The 21,389-nt window shown below is 37.2% G+C and overlaps 1 protein-coding gene across 6 annotated transcripts in view; it reads right to left on the bottom strand.

Moving 5' to 3' along the window:
- Nucleotides 1-21,389, bottom strand: part of LOC115232355 (tubulin polyglutamylase ttll6-like) — a 497,092-nt gene that overhangs the window by 199,637 nt on the left and 276,066 nt on the right. For all 6 annotated transcript variants that reach the window (XM_036513235.1, XM_036513233.1, XM_036513224.1 and 3 more), the window contains one exon: nucleotides 9,165-9,283. In XM_036513235.1, coding sequence (XP_036369128.1) covers nucleotides 9,165-9,283 — 119 coding nt within the window. The remainder of the gene's footprint in view (nucleotides 1-9,164; nucleotides 9,284-21,389) is intronic.

Genomic DNA, 21,389 nt, shown 5'->3' on the forward strand with positions numbered 1-21,389 from the left:
TAAGCTAGTAAAATGCCTCATTCTTGATTCCGAATTCCTTTTGCCAAGTCTGTCCGTAAACGAAGTGATCTCAAGATAAGAAATCTTTGAACTTTAATTCATCCGTATCTCTATTTATTATTATTATTTATTAATTATTATTATTCTGATCCCCCTAGTCGCCACTCTGTTTACTATTTCAGCCTCGCCTCGCCTCGTTTTGCATATTCTGTATAATTCACTAGTTATCGTTATTGATATTTTAAGATCTATCTCCCTTATAGAAATTGGCTGCCGATTCTTCGCGGGGTTTTTCTTTTCTCTTCCCTTCTCTCCCCCTCTTGTTACATTGTCGTCTGTCTGGACTCCTCTCTTCCTACACCCGCCATGGCTATGCATACTTAAGCTAGTAAAATGCCTCATTCTTGATTCCGAATTCCTTTTGCCAAGTCTGTCCGTAAACGAAGTGATCTCAAGATAAGAAATCTTTGAACTTTAATTCATCCGTATCTCTATTTATTATTATTATTTATTAATTATTATTATTCTGATCCCCCTAGTCGCCACTCTGTTTACTATTTCAGCCTCGCCTCGCCTCGTTTTGCATATTCTGTATAATTCACTAGTTATCGTTATTGATATTTTAAGATCTATCTCCCTTATAGAAATTGGCTGCCGATTCTTCGCGGGGTTTTTCTTTTCTCTTCCCTTCTCTCCCCCTCTTGTTACATTGTCGTCTGTCTGGACTCTCTTCCTACCACCCGCCATGGCTATGCATACTTAAGCTAGTAAAATGCCTCATTCTTGATTCCGAATTCCTTTTGCCAAGTCTGTCCGTAAACGAAGTGATCTCAAGATAAGAAATCTTTGAACTTTAATTCATCCGTATCTCTATTTATTATATTATTTATTAATTATTATTATTCTGATCCCCCTAGTCGCCACTCTGTTTACTATTTCAGCCTCGCCTCGCCTCGTTTTGCATATTCTGTATAATTCACTAGTTATCGTTATTGATATTTTAAGATCTATCTCCCTTATAGAAATTGGCTGCCGATTCTTCGCGGGGTTTTTCTTTCTCTTCCCTTCTCTCCCCCTCTTGTTACATTGTCGTCTGTCTGGACTCCTCTCTTCCTACCACCCGCCATGGCTATGCATACTTAAGCTAGTAAAATGCCTCATTCTTGATTCCGAATTCCTTTTGCCAAGTCTGTCCGTAAACGAAGTGATCTCAAGATAAGAAATCTTTGAACTTTAATTCATCCGTATCTCTATTTATTATTATTATTTATTAATTATTATTATTCTGATCCCCCTAGTCGCCACTCTGTTTACTATTTCAGCCTCGCCTCGCCTCGTTTTGCATATTCTGTATAATTCACTAGTTATCGTTATTGATATTTTAAGATCTATCTCCCTTATAGAAATTGGCTGCCGATTCTTCGCGGGGTTTTTCTTTTCTCTTCCCTTCTCTCCCCTCTTGTTACATTGTCGTCTGTCTGGACTCCTCTCTTCCTACCACCCGCCATGGCTATGCATACTTAAGCTAGTAAAATGCCTCATTCTTGATTCCGAATTCCTTTTGCCAAGTCTGTCCGTAAACGAAGTGATCTCAAGATAAGAAATCTTTGAACTTTAATTCATCCGTATCTCTATTTATTATTATTATTTATTAATTATTATTATTCTGATCCCCCTAGTCGCCACTCTGTTTACTATTTCAGCCTCGCCTCGCCTCGTTTTGCATATTCTGTATAATTCACTAGTTATCGTTATTGATATTTTAAGATCTATCTCCCTTATAGAAATTGGCTGCCGATTCTTCGCGGGGTTTTTCTTTTCTCTTCCCTTCTCTCCCCTCTTGTTACATTGTCGTCTGTCTGGACTCCTCTCTTCCTACCACCCGCCATGGCTATGCATACTTAAGCTAGTAAAATGCCTCATTCTTGATTCCGAATTCCTTTTGCCAAGTCTGTCCGTAAACGAAGTGATCTCAAGATAAGAAATCTTTGAACTTTAATTCATCCGTATCTCTATTTATTATTATTATTATTAATTATTATTATTCTGATCCCCCTAGTCGCCACTCTGTTACTATTTCAGCCTCGCCTCGCCTCGTTTTGCATATTCTGTATAATTCACTAGTTATCGTTATTGATATTTTAAGATCTATCTCCCTTATAGAAATTGGCTGCCGATTCTTCGCGGGGTTTTCTTTTCTCTTCCCTTCTCTCCCCTCTTGTTACATTGTCGTCTGTCTGGACTCCTCTCTTCCTACCACCCGCCATGGCTATGCATACTTAAGCTAGTAAAATGCCTCATTCTTGATTCCGAATTCCTTTTGCCAAGTCTGTCCGTAAACGAAGTGATCTCAAGATAAGAAATCTTTGAACTTTAATTCATCCGTATCTCTATTTATTATTATTATTTATTAATTATTATTCTGATCCCCCTAGTCGCCACTCTGTTTACTATTTCAGCCTCGCCTCGCCTCGTTTTGCATATTCTGTATAATTCACTAGTTATCGTTATTGATATTTTAAGATCTATCTCCTTATAGAAATTGGCTGCCGATTCTTCGCGGGGTTTTTCTTTTCTCTTCCCTTCTCTCCCCCTCTTGTTACATTGTCGTCTGTCTGGACTCCTCTCTTCCTACCACCCGCCATGGCTATGCATACTTAAGCTAGTAAAATGCCTCATTCTTGATTCCGAATTCCTTTTGCCAAGTCTGTCCGTAAACGAAGTGATCTCAAGATAAGAAATCTTTGAACTTTAATTCATCCGTATCTCTATTTATTATTATTATTTATTAATTATTATTATTCTGATCCCCCTAGTCGCCACTCTGTTTACTATTTCAGCCTCGCCTCGCCTCGTTTTGCATATTCTGTATAATTCACTAGTTATCGTTATTGATATTTTAAGATCTATCTCCCTTATAGAAATTGGCTGCCGATTCTTCGCGGGGTTTTCTTTTCTCTTCCCTTCTCTCCCCCTCTTGTTACATTGTCGTCTGTCTGGACTCTCTCTTCCTACCACCCGCCATGGCTATGCATACTTAAGCTAGTAAAATGCCTCATTCTTGATTCCGAATTCCTTTTGCCAAGTCTGTCCGTAAACGAAGTGATCTCAAGATAAGAAATCTTTGAACTTTAATTCATCCGTATCTCTATTTATTATTATTATTTATTAATTATTATTATTCTGATCCCCCTAGTCGCCACTCTGTTTACTATTTCAGCCTCGCCTCGCCTCGTTTTGCATATTCTGTATAATTCACTAGTTATCGTTATTGATATTTTAAGATCTATCTCCCTTATAGAAATTGGCTGCCGATTCTTCGCGGGGTTTTTCTTTTCTCTTCCCTTCTCTCCCCTCTTGTTACATTGTCGTCTGTCTGGACTCCTCTCTTCCTACCACCCGCCATGGCTATGCATACTTAAGCTAGTAAAATGCCTCATTCTTGATTCCGAATTCCTTTTGCCAAGTCTGTCCGTAAACGAAGTGATCTCAAGATAAGAAATCTTTGAACTTTAATTCATCCGTATCTCTATTTATATTATTATTTATTAATTATTATTATTCTGATCCCCTAGTCGCCACTCTGTTTACTATTTCAGCCTCGCCTCGCCTCGTTTTGCATATTCTGTATAATTCACTAGTTATCGTTATTGATATTTAAGATCTATCTCCCTTATAGAAATTGGCTGCCGATTCTTCGCGGGGTTTTTCTTTTCTCTTCCCTTCTCTCCCCTCTTGTTACATTGTCGTCTGTCTGGACTCCTCTCTTCCTACCACCCGCCATGGCTATGCATACTTAAGCTAGTAAAATGCCTCATTCTTGATTCCGAATTCCTTTTGCCAAGTCTGTCCGTAAACGAAGTGATCTCAAGATAAGAAATCTTTGAACTTTAATTCATCCGTATCTCTATTATTATTATTATTTATTAATTATTATTATTCTGATCCCCCTAGTCGCCACTCTGTTTACTATTTCAGCCTCGCCTCGCCTCGTTTTGCATATTCTGTATAATTCACTAGTTATCGTTATTGATATTTTAAGATCTATCTCCCTTATAGAAATTGGCTGCCGATTCTTCGCGGGGTTTTTCTTTTCTCTTCCCTTCTCTCCCCCTCTTGTTACATTGTCGTCTGTCTGGACTCCTCTCTTCCTACCACCCGCCATGGCTATGCATACTTAAGCTAGTAAAATGCCTCATTCTTGATTCCGAATTCCTTTTGCCAAGTCTGTCCGTAAACGAAGTGATCTCAAGATAAGAAATCTTTGAACTTTAATTCATCCGTATCTCTATTTATTATTATTATTATTAATTATTATTCTGATCCCCCTAGTCGCCACTCTGTTTACTATTTCAGCCTCGCCTCGCCTCGTTTTGCATATTCTGTATAATTCACTAGTTATCGTTATTGATATTTTAAGATCTATCTCCCTTATAGAAATTGGCTGCCGATTCTTCGCGGGGTTTTTCTTTTCTCTTCCCTTCTCTCCCCCTCTTGTTACATTGTCGTCTGTCTGGACTCCTCTCTTCCTACCACCCGCCATGGCTATGCATACTTAAGCTAGTAAAATGCCTCATTCTTGATTCCGAATTCCTTTTGCCAAGTCTGTCCGTAAACGAAGTGATCTCAAGATAAGAAATCTTTGAACTTTAATTCATCCGTATCTCTATTTATTATTATTATTTATTAATTATTATTATTCTGATCCCCCTAGTCGCCACTCTGTTTACTATTTCAGCCTCGCCTCGCCTCGTTTTGCATATTCTGTATAATTCACTAGTTATCGTTATTGATATTTTAAGATCTATCTCCCTTATAGAAATTGGCTGCCGATTCTTCGCGGGGTTTTCTTTTCTCTTCCTTCTCTCCCCTCTTGTTACATTGTCGTCTGTCTGGACTCCTCTCTTCCTACCACCCGCCATGGCTATGCATACTTAAGCTAGTAAAATGCCTCATTCTTGATTCCGAATTCCTTTTGCCAAGTCTGTCCGTAAACGAAGTGATCTCAAGATAAGAAATCTTTGAACTTTAATTCATCCGTATCTCTATTTATTATTATTATTTATTAATTATTATTATTCTGATCCCCCTAGTCGCCACTCTGTTTACTATTTCAGCCTCGCCTCGCCTCGTTTTGCATATTCTGTATAATTCACTAGTTATCGTTATTGATATTTTAAGATCTATCTCCCTTATAGAAATTGGCTGCCGATTCTTCGCGGGGTTTTTCTTTTCTCTTCCCTTCTCTCCCCCTCTTGTTACATTGTCGTCTGTCTGGACTCCTCTTTCCTACCACCCGCCATGGCTATGCATACTTAAGCTAGTAAAATGCCTCATTCTTGATTCCGAATTCCTTTTGCCAAGTCTGTCCGTAAACGAAGTGATCTCAAGATAAGAAATCTTTGAACTTTAATTCATCCGTATCTCTATTTATTATTATTATTTATTAATTATTATTATTCTGATCCCCCTAGTCGCCACTCTGTTTACTATTTCAGCCTCGCCTCGCCTCGTTTTGCATATTCTGTATAATTCACTAGTTATTGTATTTTAAGATTTTAAGATCTATCTCCCTTATAGAAATTGGCTGCCGATTCTTCGCGGCGCGCCCGCCCTACCCACCCCCACCACCAATACGGATATATCTCTTTTGCTCCAACTATACCGGATGTCGTTTTTCTCCACCACCATTATAGGTGTCTACTCTTTGAACCCCCCTCTTCAATACGCTATTTCACCATGCATTACCCCTCTCTCGATATCCTACGTTCTACTTGCCTAGAACCTGTCCTCTGGACCACCCCTCCCACTGGTGCTCACCCCTCCCACTGGTGCTCCCCTATATTTCTGCATCCCCCACCACCATTATGGGTGTCTACTCTTTGAACCCCCCTCTTCAATACGCTATTTCACCATGCATTACCCCCTCTCGATATCCTACGTTCTACTTGCCTAGAACCTGTCCTCTGAACCACCCCTCCCACTGGTGCCCACCCCTCCCACTGGTGCTCCCCTATTTTTCTGCACCCCCACCACCATTATAGGTGTCTACTCTTTGAACCCCCCTCTTCAATACGCTGCTCCCTATATTTCTGCACCCCCCACCACCATTATAGGTGTCTACTCTTTGAACCCCCCTCTTCAATACGCTATTTCACCATGCATTACCCCTCTCTCGATATCCTACGTTCTACTTGACTAGTACCTGTCCTCTGAACCACCCCTCCCACTGGTGCTCCCCTATATTTCTGCACCCCCCCCATAAAAAGCACCATCCGAACGTGGCCGATGCCAGACCCCTCTGGCACCTGTGCAGGTGGCACGTAAAAAACACCCACTACACTCGCGGAGTGGTTGGCGTTAGGAAGGGCATCCAGCTGTAGAAACACTGCCAGACTAGACTGGAGCCTGGGGCAGTCCCGAGCTCCCCAGACCCCGGTCGAAACCGTCCAACCCGTGCTAGCGCGGAAAACGGACGTTAAACGATGATGATGATGATGATGATATATATATATATATATACATACATATATATATACATATATATACATATATATAATATATATACATATAATACATACATATATATATATATATACATATATATACATACATATATGTATATATATATATACATACATATATATATATATACATACATATATATATACATATATATAATATATAATATATATATATATACATACATATATATAATATATATATATATATATATACATACATTATATATATATATATATATATATATATATATATATATATATATATATATATATATATATATATATATATACACAGTGGTTAGGGCAGCAGACCGCGGTCGGAGGATCACGGTTTCGATTACCAGACTGGGCATTGTGTGTGTTTATTGAGCGAAAACACCTAAAGCTCGCAAGGCTCTGGCAGGGGGGGGGGGCGACCCCTGTTGTACTCTTTTGCCTCAACTTTCTCTCACTCTCTCTTCCTGTTTCTTGAGTAATTCTGCGATGGACTGGCGTCCCGTCCAGCTTGGGGGAACACACACGCCACAGAAATTGGGAAACCGGGCCCATGAGCCTGGCTAGGTTTGAAAAGGGCACAAGAAAAAATAAAAATCAATACGATTCACTAGATGGGCCTTGTACCTAGAGTAGAAAAGAATACAATTCTCTAGTTTATGAAACTCATTACTCTCATTTGCTACCCCTTGCTGCCTTTCCCCAGATATAATTCAACAACTACATTTTATTCTAATTCAACATCTACATTTCATTCTATCTGCTGTGAGGTCTCCAGTTAAAAGTACTAAAAACTCCTATGATATTAGTCAGTTTACACTGGCAACCAATAGAAGAATTCATGTATTTCCAAAACATCTGCTTCTAAGTAAAAAAAAAAAAAAGTGAAAAACATGAAAATATAAACATGAAAAGAAAAATACGAGAACTCTTTAGTTACTGATTTCATCATTCCTTTCCAATTTTCTCTTAATCTTTCAGTCTTTTACCTAGTACCAGTTAGCAATTGTTATAAAAAGAAGAATACGGAGCAAATTATATAGCCTGGAAATATGGTATGCATTGGCACTAACAATTGCCATTAAAACAGCTCTCACTTCTAAAGAAAATAAAAATATCTCACCATACTGATCAAAGTATCCTTTCCAAACCAAAGGAAATATGTCTCAACTGATTTTTACCTTTGCTTAACATTAACACTTAGATTAGTAAACAGCCACAGACTATTATTACATGCTCTGCTCTCTATTTGGTTTATCCTTCATCACAGCCATTACTTCCTTTTTTTTTTGTTTCATTATTTGCATTGTCTTTGTTTTCCTTTTTATTCTCATTGATGGCATTAATGGTGGTGTTCACATTATTATTATTATTATCATTATTATTACTATTATTATTATTACTATTATTATTATTATTATTATTATTATTATTATTATTATTATTATTATTATTATTATTAGTTAATATTAAGGTGGCAAGCTGGCAGAATTGTTAGCATACTGAGTGAGACATTTTGCAGCATTTCATCCATCTCTATGTTCTGAGATCAAATTCAACCAAGGTCAATCTTGCCTTTCATCCTTTCAGGGTTGATGCAATCGACTAGTCCTCTCACACCAAATTTCAGGTCTTGTTTTTAATAGAAAGTATTGTTATTATCATTATTATTATCATTATGAAAATGGTGGCGAACTGGCAGAATCATTAGCACGCTGGGTAAAATGGTTAGCAGTATTTCATCCGTCTTCACATTCAGGTTGACTTTGCCTTTCATTCTTTCAGGGTCAATAAATTAAGTATCAGTGAAACACTGGGGATGATGTACTGTAAATTCTCGAGTATAGTCCGCCCTTGAGTATAGTACGCAGGGGATTTTTATGGGGCTGTACTTCTGAAAAACCAAAACCTTGTGTATAATACGCACCCCTTCTCTAACTTGAGTCATGCGTAATTAAGCCAGAAGCACCTAGTCAAACAAACACTTCAGTGCATGCGTAATACAATAATGGTGATGGTCTTAACTGTTATATGGGAATGTAAATGTGTTTGCAAATTGTTTTTGTTACATGTTATTCTGTGTTGTGAATACTTTTAGTTTAATAAATGTTGCTTACTGCAAGTTATGGATAATTCTTTTATGACTTCATTGCTTTCAGACTTAGCTTAAGGTATTTTCGTGCCCGACATCACAAAATGCGTCTGAATAAACATTGCTGGACAGCAAACAGAGACTCAGACATTGCTTAGAAAATATTTTTCATTTTTAACCTCGTATATAGTACACACTGGGGATTTTGACCTTTAAATTTCGGGAAAAAAATGCGGATTATACTTGAGGATTTACGGTAATCAACTTATCCCCGCCCCACAAATTTCAAGCCTTGTGCCTTTAGTAGAAAGAATTATTAGACCATCATACAAAATATGCTGCAGTATATAATCATTTGATGTTATCATTTTGGATTCAAACTGCACAGAGGTTAGCTTTAGCTTTCATCATTTTAAGACAGATACGATAAACACTCACCATGTCTAGAGGCCAATTTAATTATCAACTCTTATGTTAGAAATCAATATTAATTTTCTTTCATTTCATAATTGCTGTTTTAAATAAATAAATGGCTTTTACTGAAGAATACTCACTTGATAACTTTTCATGTCCATAACACGTTCAAGAGCAACGGAATAATCTGTCCAGTATAGTATCCAGTCATCATTTTCACCAACTTCCTTGAATCCAAATTTCTTCGTCATACGTCTAACTATGTAAAGAAATAATATTAGGTTTGTTTTGCTTTTTTTTTTAAATCCAATTTTGTGATTAAGTACACAAATGCTGCAAACAAATAAGAAATTAATAATAATAATAATAATAATGATAATGATAATGATAATGATAATAATAATAATAATAATGATAATAATAATAATAATAATAATAATAATAATAATAATAATAATAATAATAATAATAAGAAGAAGAAGAAGAATCCTTTCTACTATAGGCACAAGGCCTGAAATTTGGTGGGGGAAGAGGACTTGTCAATTGCATCGACCCCAGTGTTTCATTGGTACTTAATTTATCAACCCCGAAAGGATGAAAGATAAAGTCGGCCTTGGCGGAATTTGAACTCAGAATGTAGCAACAGGTGAAGTACTGCTAAGCATTTCGCCCAGCATGCTAACAATTCTGCTAATCCTTTCTAATATTTTCTAATATAGGCACAAAGCCTGAAATTTTGGAAGCAGATGCTAGTTGATTATATTGACCCAGTACTTGTCTGGTACTTATTTTATTGACCCCTAAAAAGATGAAAGGCAGAGTCGACTTTGGCCGAACTTGAATTCAGAACATAAAGATGGACAAAATGCCACTAAACATTTTGTTTGGCACGCTAATGATTCTGCCCAGCTTGCCACCATTACAATGATGATGATGATGATGATGATGACGATGAAGACGACAATAATGATGATGAGGAGGAAGAGGAGGAGAAGGAGGAGGAGAGGGAAGTGGAAGAGGAGGAACCCTCATAATCGACATATCAGTCCCAACAGATGATAATGAATCTCTCGAAGAGATGGAGAAATTAACTTAACGTAAGGACCTGGAAAAAGAGATAATCCAAATGGAGTGCCTCCAAAAAAATTCTTCTATTTCAATATTAATAGACACTTTGGGAATGATCAGAAAACATGCAGACAAAGACATTAGAGAAACACCTGAACTTACAAATACACACAACATTCAGATAATAACACAACTAAGCAAACCACACATATTATATTGGGTCATTTCAGTATAATGTAGTATGGGTGCTGGCATCGATGTGTGGTAAGAAGGTTGCTTCCAAATAACATGGCTCAGGGTTCAGTTCCACTGTGTGGCACCTTGGGTGAGTATTTTTATCTACAGCCTCAGGTTGACCAAAGCCTTGTGAGTGGATTTGGTAGATGAGAACTGAAAGAAAGTCGTTGTGTGTGTGTGTGTGTGAGTGCATGTGTGTGTGTGTGTGCACGTGTTTGTGTATGTGTGTGTGTCTTTGTGTTGGAGGAAGTCTCCCACCACTGCTTAACAACCCGATCTTGGTGTGTTTATATCCCCATTACTTAGTGGTTCAGCAAAAGATACTAATAGAATGAGCACCAGGCTTAAAAAGAGAGAAAAAAGTACTGAGGTCAATTCTTTCAACTAAAAATTCTTCAAGGCAGTGCCCCAGCATGGCCACAATCTAATGGCTGAAACAAGTAAAAGATAAAAGGTAAAAGGTAGTACCAAAATACCAAAACCAAAACAAAATACTGCACATACCAAAGTGCACAGAACCACATTTGGTAGAGCAGTAAAAGCATGCAATAAAACTATGATAATTGAATAACAAGAACAATGTCAACCACAAGTCTGTTTCTAACAGAGACACCAACAGATTCTGACATGAATAACTCTTGCCTGAGTTAGTTAATTTAACTGAGGAGACATAACAAAGTCAAAACACAGGGTGTTTCAAAGTCCTCTTACTGTAATGAATCAAGTGTGTTATGAGCACACCTTCTGAATGAAGTTGTTCTCCACCAATGAGATACAATATTAACATATTCACATTTGAATTTGCTAGAACATATTAAGAATGAAGATATGTCATCATTCTTATTCTCACAGTTTACCATGTACGTGACAATATCTTATCAAATGTGTAGTCTTTATAAAATGAAAGAGATAGAGAGAGAGACTCCAATTGCTAATAGAATGGATTTTCTATTGAGTAGCTCCTGTATCTTCTTCACCAATTAATGAAATGTTGCCGGACACACTAAGTCATTAAATGCTTTCAGATGGATTTCCAAGTTAATCACATTTTTATGATATGCAAAGAGCTTGCTTTGCTATCATTTCAGAAGAAACAGTTACATTTTTCAATTGTATTTCTTAGTTTATTTATTGGAGTTTTTAAGAAAAATTTTTGATTAGAAAATTTCATTGAAGACTTAAGCTTTAAAACTGAAATATAATTCAAGTTTAAGTTTATTTTGCATAATGATGACACGTAGCATATTTACAGAACAACAATATTTGAAAATAATGATTGTTATTGTTGCAGCTGTTTTTAGCCCCAGGTCATCTCTCCCCCAGTAGAACTATTACAAAGGCGTGTTAGCTGTTTTCCTCCCAATATTTTTTCAGACACAGCATAATATAGGACTACATTATCCAATGTATTGTTCTTGTTATTCTGATTTTAAAATTGTAGAGTACATCTTGAGGGAGATTTTGCTGCTATTTCTAACAAGTCAAGCAACCACACACAAACTCTCCTATTGGTTGTGAAAACTGATAGTTTACACAAATATGAAGCTTCAGCTTTTTTTACATGATGAGACCTATAGGAAGCAACATGGATTGGCCACAGCCAGGAACTGAAACCAGGCCATAGGTTTCTTTCCTGCCTAAGACATAGCACTACCTCACGGCTCAAAAAAAACATAACAAATATACAAAACTAAAACACAGCATATATGTCAAGACATAGGTACAAATATGTGAGTTACTTTAGTCAACAGTTTGATGAGTTACCTTTATTTCAAATTGGTCTGCTTCAGACAAATAATAACAACTCTGCAATTAATTATGTAAACACATTCTTTCTTTTATTCTTTAACTTATTTCAGTCATTTGACTGTGGCCATACAAGAGCACCAACTTAGAGAGTTTTAGAAATCGACCCCAGGACTTATTCTTTGTAAGCATAGTATTTATTCTATCAGTCTCTTTTGCTGAACTGCTAAGTTACAGAGACATAAACACCATCATCGGTTGTCAAGCAATGGCAGGGGGACAAACATGGAAATGTACACACAAAAATACATACATATATATATATATATAAGTGATATATGTGTGATGGGTTTCTTTCACTTTCCGTCTACCACTCACAAGGCTTTGATCAGCCCAAGGTTATAATAAAAGACACTTGCCCAAGGTGCCATGCAGAGGAACTGAACCCAGAACCATGTGGCTGAGAAGCAAGCTTCTTGCCACACAACCACACCTATGCCTATGCTTATAAAGTCAAAAAAACAACCTGCCACCCATGACTTTCAGAAACATTTTTTCATGCTCAGAATTTCTGAGGCATGGAATAAACTACCAGCATCAGCTGTCAGAACACTACTACATCCTTCAAAGCTTCCCAGAATTTGCCAAGAGCACACCCAATGCCAGCCTCTTGTTTTCCTTTTTTAAATGACTCATTACTGTTAAATTTCTGTGCATTATTCTAGGTACTGTCCACGCAGTTTTGCCAACTTTTTTCTGGTGAGATATAGTGCACCTGAGCAGTGTATAAAATGAGTTTATCACCACCACCACCACCACCATCACCACCAGCATCATCATCAACATCATTATCATTTAGCATTCATTTTCCATGCTGGTATGGGTAAGACCTTTTGATTGGAACTGGTAAGCCAAAGAGCTGCACAAAGCTCCAGTCTGTTTTGACTTGGTTTCTACAGATGGAAGCCCTTCCTAATGCCAACCAGTCCAGTGAGTGTACTGGATGTCTTTTACATATCACCAGCCTCATATATATATATATATATATATACATATACATACATAAAATATAGTCTTAAGCATGTTGTTAAGAAGTTATCTTCTTTCATAGTGCAACACATTCAGTAACATATTGTAACAATTACTTCTACCATACATGCTACAGTACCAAGTTGACAGACTCTCCTATATATATACAAGTAGTGTTTAACATCAGGTGAACATGGATGCTTCCTAGAAACCAACAATACTGCTATTTTAACCACAGAGGGAGGCCTCTTCCAGCTGGTTATTCAGTGCACACTGCACTCACTATATATTGCAAGCAGGGAAAGAACTCCCTACTATTTTAGCCTCAAGACACCAGACCATATGGTTTCAATCTCTTTATGGCCATCCTTGGTGACAGATACTCTTCTGCTTTGATCTCTTATAGAAATTTTCTTAACTAACTAATTTGCTTGTTGCAAGATCAGTAACTGTGTGTCACTTATCTATATATATAAAGCTGAAGTTGTCTGTGTGTGGCAGGTTTGGTAGCCTTCAACTAACACTATCTCCTCCGAGACCATGCGGCGCAAGTTGACCAAAATTGAGAGTATGATAGAAGAAGGCTTGCTCTTCATTCCGTAGAACATAAAATTCAAATAGGATCATGTTAAGACCAAAAATTATTTACATCAAAAATGTGCTTTTTTTCAATTAAAATTCCTATTTTTTACGATTTTTTTACTGCTGTCGTCATTTTTTGGTGTATTTCAATCAGAAAAATGTTTACTTAAAGAGAAGCTACATAATGCAAAATTTTTACTTTTCAAAAATTCCAATTCTAATGGGTCAAAACAAACCTGAGCAACGCTGGGCGATACTGCTATTTTCCTATATATTGCAAGCCGGAGTGAGTCAATGCTATTGCTTGTGGACAAGTATCTATCATTGAGGATGACAATAAAGAGGTCAAAACTGTACAGTCTGGTGGTCTTGGGGCTAAAATAGTAAAGAATTCTCTCCCCACTTGCAATGTAAATAAAGTGAAGTGTGCACTGAATAACCAGCTGGAGGAGGCATCCTCCTGAGGTTAAAATAGCAGTATTGTCAGTTCCTAGGGAAGACTCATGTTTAGGTGACATTAAACACTACTGCTCAGTATAAATACTGCTTTGATCTTTTATATAGATTTTCCTAACTAGCTAATTTGCTTGTTATATGTTTATATACATATGTACATACACATAGGTACACACACACACACATACACACACACACACCACACACACACACACTTGTGGACTACTGAACCTATATGAGATTTACTAGTGGTGGGTGTATTAACTGTGCATTTATAAACTATGTTGTTAATTAAGCTATTCTAAAGAGTAAGTATTCATATTAACACAATTACAATTTGCACTATGGCAACTGCCAACGTAATTAGTGAATAAAAGTTTACACACACTCACGCATGCGCACAGACACACACACACACAGATAAATAGATACATACATAAACACATAGAGGGACAGATATAGACAGATAGGCAGGCAGATATGTATGTATGTATGTATGTATGTATGTATGTATGTATGTACGTATGTATGTATGTATGTATGTATGTATGTATGTATGTTTGCATGTATTAATGTATGAAAGTATATAAAATGTGTGGACATATGTATGCTCGGATATTTAAGATTTTTATGTACAAATATTCACATACATACATTAAATGTCCACATACATATACTATTTAAATGCTTGCATGTATCTAAGGGGTAGGTTTGCAAATGTATCATCCACAGATTGCATTTATTTATGAACTTTTCCAATTTATTATAATCTATAATTATCGATCTAATTAGGTATCTATTTACTGCATATTATTCAATTAGTTATCCATTTATTTATCTATATAGTTATGTATTCACAAGTTTATTATTCCAGTAAATGTGTATGCATTTTAAATATTGATTATGAAGCAATTTCGAACGCGTGTGTTTTACTTAAAATGAAATGATGTCGTTTGGTTATACTGTCTGTCTCTAAATGTTTGACGTCATATTTTGCCATGAAATAATTTTCTCTGTGATGAATCAAGCTCATTCTAAACATTGGAATCCCACCCACAAAATATTCTGAAATAATTACACTGCATCTAGACTCAAAGTATTCTGTGTTTTAACGAGCTATTGAATTAGCAACAGTAGAATATCTCTGCTAAAACATTACATTTATAAAATACAATATATATATAATATTTAATTTTATCTTTTACATGTTTCAGTCATTAGACTGTGGCCATGCTGGGGCACTACCTTGAAGGATTCTTAGTTGAATGAATCAAACCCAGTAATTAATTTTCTTGCTAAGCCTCGTACTTATTCTATCGGTGTGTTTTGCCAAACTGCTAAGTTATGGGGATGCAAACACACCAACACCATTGTCAAGTGGTGGTGGGGGACACAGACACAGACACACATACATACATACACACATACATACATACATACATACATACATACATATATATACACAACAGGCTTCTTCCAGTTTCCATCTACCAAATCCACTTACAAGGCTTTGGCCAGCCTGGGGCTGTAGTAGAAGAGACTGAACCCAAAACCATGTGGTTAGGAAGCAAGCTTCTTAGCATGCAGTGATGTTATATATATATATGGGGGCAAACACAGACATAAAGACACACACATATATCTACACATTATGGGATTCTTTCAGTTTCCATCCACCAAATCCACTCACAAGGCTATGGTTTGTCCGAGGTTATAGTAAAAGACACTTGCTCAAGTTGCCATGCAGTGGGAGCGAACCTGGAACCATATGGTCAGGAAGAAAACTTCTTTCCATGCTTGCACCTATATATATATATCTATATCTATATATATATATATATATATATACATATATATATATATACGCACACAAAATTCTGTATAAATATATGAGGGTAGTCTCTTGAAGTGCAGTTTATGGATCCCATAAACTCAACTTCCCCATTTTTAATATATATATATATATATATATAAACACATACACATATGCATACATGGTTTAATGGTTAAGGTGTTGCACTCACAGCTGTTAGATCATGGTTTCAGTTCCTAGTCTGGATCATGTATTGTATTCTTGAGTAAAATACTTCATCTCATGATGCTCTGCTATCACTTAAACACCTAAGGTATAGTTTGAGTATAGTTCTATTAATCAACTGTGACAAATTCATAAGCAAGAAAACTATTTGTCAACATCAGGGAGTGGAACGCACAATTTCCTGTAATTCGGACCACTTCATGATCACCACCAGACAAAATGGAAAAGGCGTTGCCCTGGAGGATGGTGAGAAAGACATGCTGGAACAGCCACTCTGACTCAAGGGGCTTACACCCGAAGATAACCATCTCTGCTCTGATAGTGGTGAGCAGGGATATGGTGTAGGGACTGAGAATGCCAGAGATCTCCACTGCCATTGTTCAACAAGAAATTGCAGAATAGTTTTTCTCAGACAACAGGAGACTACCATCAATATATATTATGTGTGTATATGTATATGTCATCATCATCATCATTTAACATCTACTTTCCATGCTAGGGATCTATTCCATCTCAATCACAGATTTTTTAATAAACTTTTTTTTTAATTAAGCTGTTTGAAACTTCAAATACTAGTAGAATTTCTCATGTAGAACATGGTTTACTCTGAATGTTTTTGACAAAATTTCGTATTTTAGAAGTTATTTCATGTTAAAGTTGTCATATTGGTGTAATTTCAACCAATCAACAACATGTATTCATTCAAGAAAGCTACTACTGTTTGTGATAGTAATCAAAGAAGAACAACTTCCAGGTCATCTTTGCTAAATGTCACTACTCTGTTCAAAGAAATGAGATGTATTGTTATTTTCAAGATTTTATCTTACTATAATCAACAACAAACACATTTTATCAATATAAAAGTCTTTATTACATAAAAAATAACATTATCAAAACATGAAGGTAAAACAAAACAAATAGTGCCTTATACACTAGAAAATATGGTAATTGTAGTGTTAGTGACAAGTTCGCTCGCTGGTTGCTAGTTGATAGTGTAGAAAGGAGGGAAAGACTAAGGAATGCATGGTGCTGACTAGAAAGGAAGAAAGGATAAAAGTGACATCATCTTCACTCACCATATGAACAGAACAGAGTGGTGACATTTAGTAGAGATGACCCAGAAGTTGTTCCTCTTCAATTACTATCGCAAACAGCAGCAGTTTTCTTGAACTGAATACACAACATTGATTGAAATTACCCAAATACAACAACTTTAACACAAAATAACTTCTAAAATACAAAATTTTGTCAAAAATGTTCAGAGTAAACAACGTTCTAAGTGAGAAATTCTACCAGTATTCGAAGTTTCAGGCTGTTTAGTTAAAAAAATTTGATTTAAAAATCTGTGATTGAGATGGAATAGATCCCATGCTAGCATGGGTTGGACAGCTTGACTGAGGATTGGTAAGCCTGTAGTCTGCACTAGGCTCCAATCTGATCTGGCAAGGTTTCTACAGCTGGATGCCTTCCTAATGCTGCCCACTCCAAGAGTGTAGTGGGTGCTTTTTACATGCCCACCAGCACAGGAGCCTGTCAGGGGGCACTGGCATCAACCACGTTTGGATGGTGCGTTTTATGTGCCATGGACAAAGGAGCCAGTCAAGGGGCACTGGCATCAACCATGTTTGCATGGTGCTTTTTACATGCCACTGGCATGGCACAGGACCCAGTCAGAGGGCCCTGGTATTGACCACATCTGGATGGTGCATTTATGTGCCACAAGCACAGGAGCCAGTCATAGGACACTGGCATTGGCCCATGCTCAAATGGTGCTTATTACATGCTACCAGCACAGGTGCCAGTCAGGCAGTACTGGCTACAACTATGATTTCAATTTCACCTGACTCAACAGGTCTTCTCAAGCACATCATATACATATATGTATATATATTGTCAGTAAATCATAAATCTAAGTTATTCTAAGTTATAGAGCAGTGGAGTAATTAGATGAAGATAATTACAGCTGGTCTATGGGGTTACTCTAGGTTTCATGTCCATAAAGTGCTTAGTGTCACAGCGTCTCTTCAGACCCTAATGGCCAGTGGCCTATAAACCTCTCTTCAAACTTAAAGGAGAAAAGCTCTTGTGGATGTGAAACCCAGGGTAACCCCATAACTATCTTTATCTAAATCATCATCATCATCATCATTTAGCGTCCGCTTTCCATGTTAGCATGGGTTGGACGGTTCAACTGGGGTCTGTGAAGTCAGAAGGCTGCTTCAGGCCCAGTCTGATCTGGCAGTGTTTCTACGGCTGGATGCCCTTCCTAATGCCAACCACTCCGTGAGTGTAGTGGGTGCTTTTTACGTGCCACCCGTATAGGTGCCAGACGGAGCTGGCAGACGGCCACAGATGGATGGTGCTTTTTACGTGCCACCGGCACGGGGGCCAGGCGAGGCTGGCAACGGCCAAGATCGGATGGTGCTTTTTACGTGAGATAAACATATATATAAATGTATGTATGTATGTATGTATATATGTATGTATGTATGTATGTATGTATGTATACATATATACACACATACATGCACACATTTACACAGAAGAGTGTTAGCATAAGATGAAGAGAAATAGGTGTGCTGAACGAAAATAGCTTACAGTATATTTCACCTGAGTTAAGGCTTTTTATGCTTTCATAAAAATAAATAACTGATAAGTTCTGAGATCAACAAAATCAACAAAAACCGTTCAAGGCAGTACCCCATCATATTCAAAGTTCAATGATTGAGTCCAGTTAAAGAAGAAATTGTTAATTATTAACAACAACCATAATTATTAATGATAATTACCTTTTTGATCTACAAAGAACGGGCCATTAGTCTAAGAGCATAAGCGGCTGACATGCAACTTTAAAATACTGAGTTCATTTAAAAGAAAATATTCCTCTAACAAAGAGCTTTCCATACTTTTTATGGAAAGAATGCTTTCAATAAAAGTTAATGCTTGAATGCATTTTCCATTGCTGATCACTGAACTGCAATGTAGGCATAACAGTTCCAGCCAAAAATGTTACAAGTTCACTTTGCAACCATGTGGTTTTGGTTCAGTCCCATAGCATAGCACCTTGGGCAAGTGGCTTCTACTATATCCCTGGGTCAATCAATGTCTTCTGAATGATTTTTGTAGACAGCAACTATGTGGAAGTCTATTATATATTGTATAAAAATATATACAATACGAGCAAAACGCCCTCCGTCATCCAATGGACAGTGCTGAGTTGTCAAACATTTAAACCAAATTTTCTCAAAACAACTTGTCCAACCGTCCCATAGGCTTCCCTTTTGACAAATACTGATTTAACCTAAATTTGAGACACCAGCAAAAGAAGAAATAAAGATAAACTTTTTTTCTATTCCAAAGAAAAACGATTTTATTCACACAAATATGCAACCGAAGAGTTTAAAGTGCCAGTAAGTACATTGCAACAGCTGATGTACTTGCACGTACAAATGCACGTTCCCACGGCTTTATCGATTGCATTCTCACCTGGAATCGATTTTTGTAATCTTTCCAAGACTTATTCATGCCCTGATACAGTCGATATCTACATATCGAATTTGAGCACAATCGGATGCAGGATGCCCGAGACCCTAGAAGACACACACACAGACAGAAGAATAGATTTTATATACAATATATATTGTATATATTATATACAAGATATATTGTATATAAAGGGTGCAGCATCGCACCAATAACCAGCTGGTGGAAGATCTGCTTGGGGTTAAATTAGTAGTAACAAGGAACAGACTTTACTTGTTAGTATAGTTACTACTCTGATCTCTTCTTGAGATTTTACAACTAGCTATTTTGCTTGTTGCAAATCAGATGGTCGCCTTGTTTACAATATATTGCTGACTGGAGCAGACCCTGGCTATCACTCTAGTGACCAGGTACCCGTGACTAAGGATGAGCCTGCCAGCTTGAAACTAAGTCAGTTTTGTGATCCTGTTGTCTACTAGGAGATAGTAGGGTTCGCTGCCCCTGCTAGCAATATATATTGTATATAAAGGGTGCAGTGTCATAGCAGTAACCAGCTATGAGCAACTGCCTGAGGTTAAACTAGTTGTAGCATGGAACAGTCACTTTGATGTAGTGATTGACTTTACTTATATATATATATATGAATATATATATATGTGTATGAATATACATATATATATATATATATATATATATATATATATATATATATATATATATATATATATATATATATATATATATATATATATTGTTGTTGTGACCCCCTTCAGTCATGAATGACCATGGGATTGCACCTAGAAAGTTACCCTCTGAGGCACCAGTCTGGGCAAGGTTGTTTATAGAAGACCAACAGTCGCCCATGCATACCAGCCTCTCCTCTCCTCACCACTGATTTTATCCAAGTGAAAGGCAAAGGCTGATACAGCTTGGCACCAATGATGTCGCAGCTCATTTATTAACATGCAAGTGGCTGAGCACTCCACAGTCACGTGTACCCTTAATGTAGTTCTAGGGGAAATTCAGCGTGACACAGTATGACAAGCCCACCCTTTGAAATACAGATACAACAGAAACAGGAAGAAAGAGTGAAAGTTGTGGTGAAAGAGTACAGCAGGGTTCACCACCATGATGGGGAGCTGAAAAGTGCCTGGCTTTAAGGGTATCACAAAAGGCCAGGTTGGAGGCCCAACCTTCCAAGTTCTTTAACAGGGCTTAGAAAAGCTGAAAGGCAACTACAATAAGTGTGTGAATCCGAGAGGGGTTAACAGGGAAAATACTCTTTGCATGTGGCAGGAGCACATGTACAATAAATACTAGAAATGTGGGGATACCTAAAACTAGTTGATAGCTTCTGTTATCTAGGTGACCAAGTCAGCAGTGGAGGCAGATACTCCAAGAGCATAGCTGTTAGAAGAATAGGCTGGAGAAGGTTCAGAGAGCTCCTACCTCTGCTGGTAACTCTCCCTCAGAGTGAAAGGCAGATTGTATGATGTCTGTGTGCAAACAGCCATACTACATAGCAGTGAAACATGGGCTGTGACTATGGAGGACATCAGTAGGCTTGAAAGAAATTAATCTAATATGCTTTGCTGGATGTGCAATGTCAGTGTGCATGTATGATAGTGTAAGCATCTTGAGGGAAAAGTTGGGCATAGGAGGCATTGGATGTGGTGTGCAAGAGAGACGACTGCATTGGTATGGGCATGTGATGCATATGGGTGAA

This window comes from Octopus sinensis, linkage group LG2 (assembly GCF_006345805.1).
Source record: "Octopus sinensis linkage group LG2, ASM634580v1, whole genome shotgun sequence".
Lineage (NCBI taxonomy): Eukaryota > Metazoa > Mollusca > Cephalopoda > Octopoda > Octopodidae > Octopus > Octopus sinensis.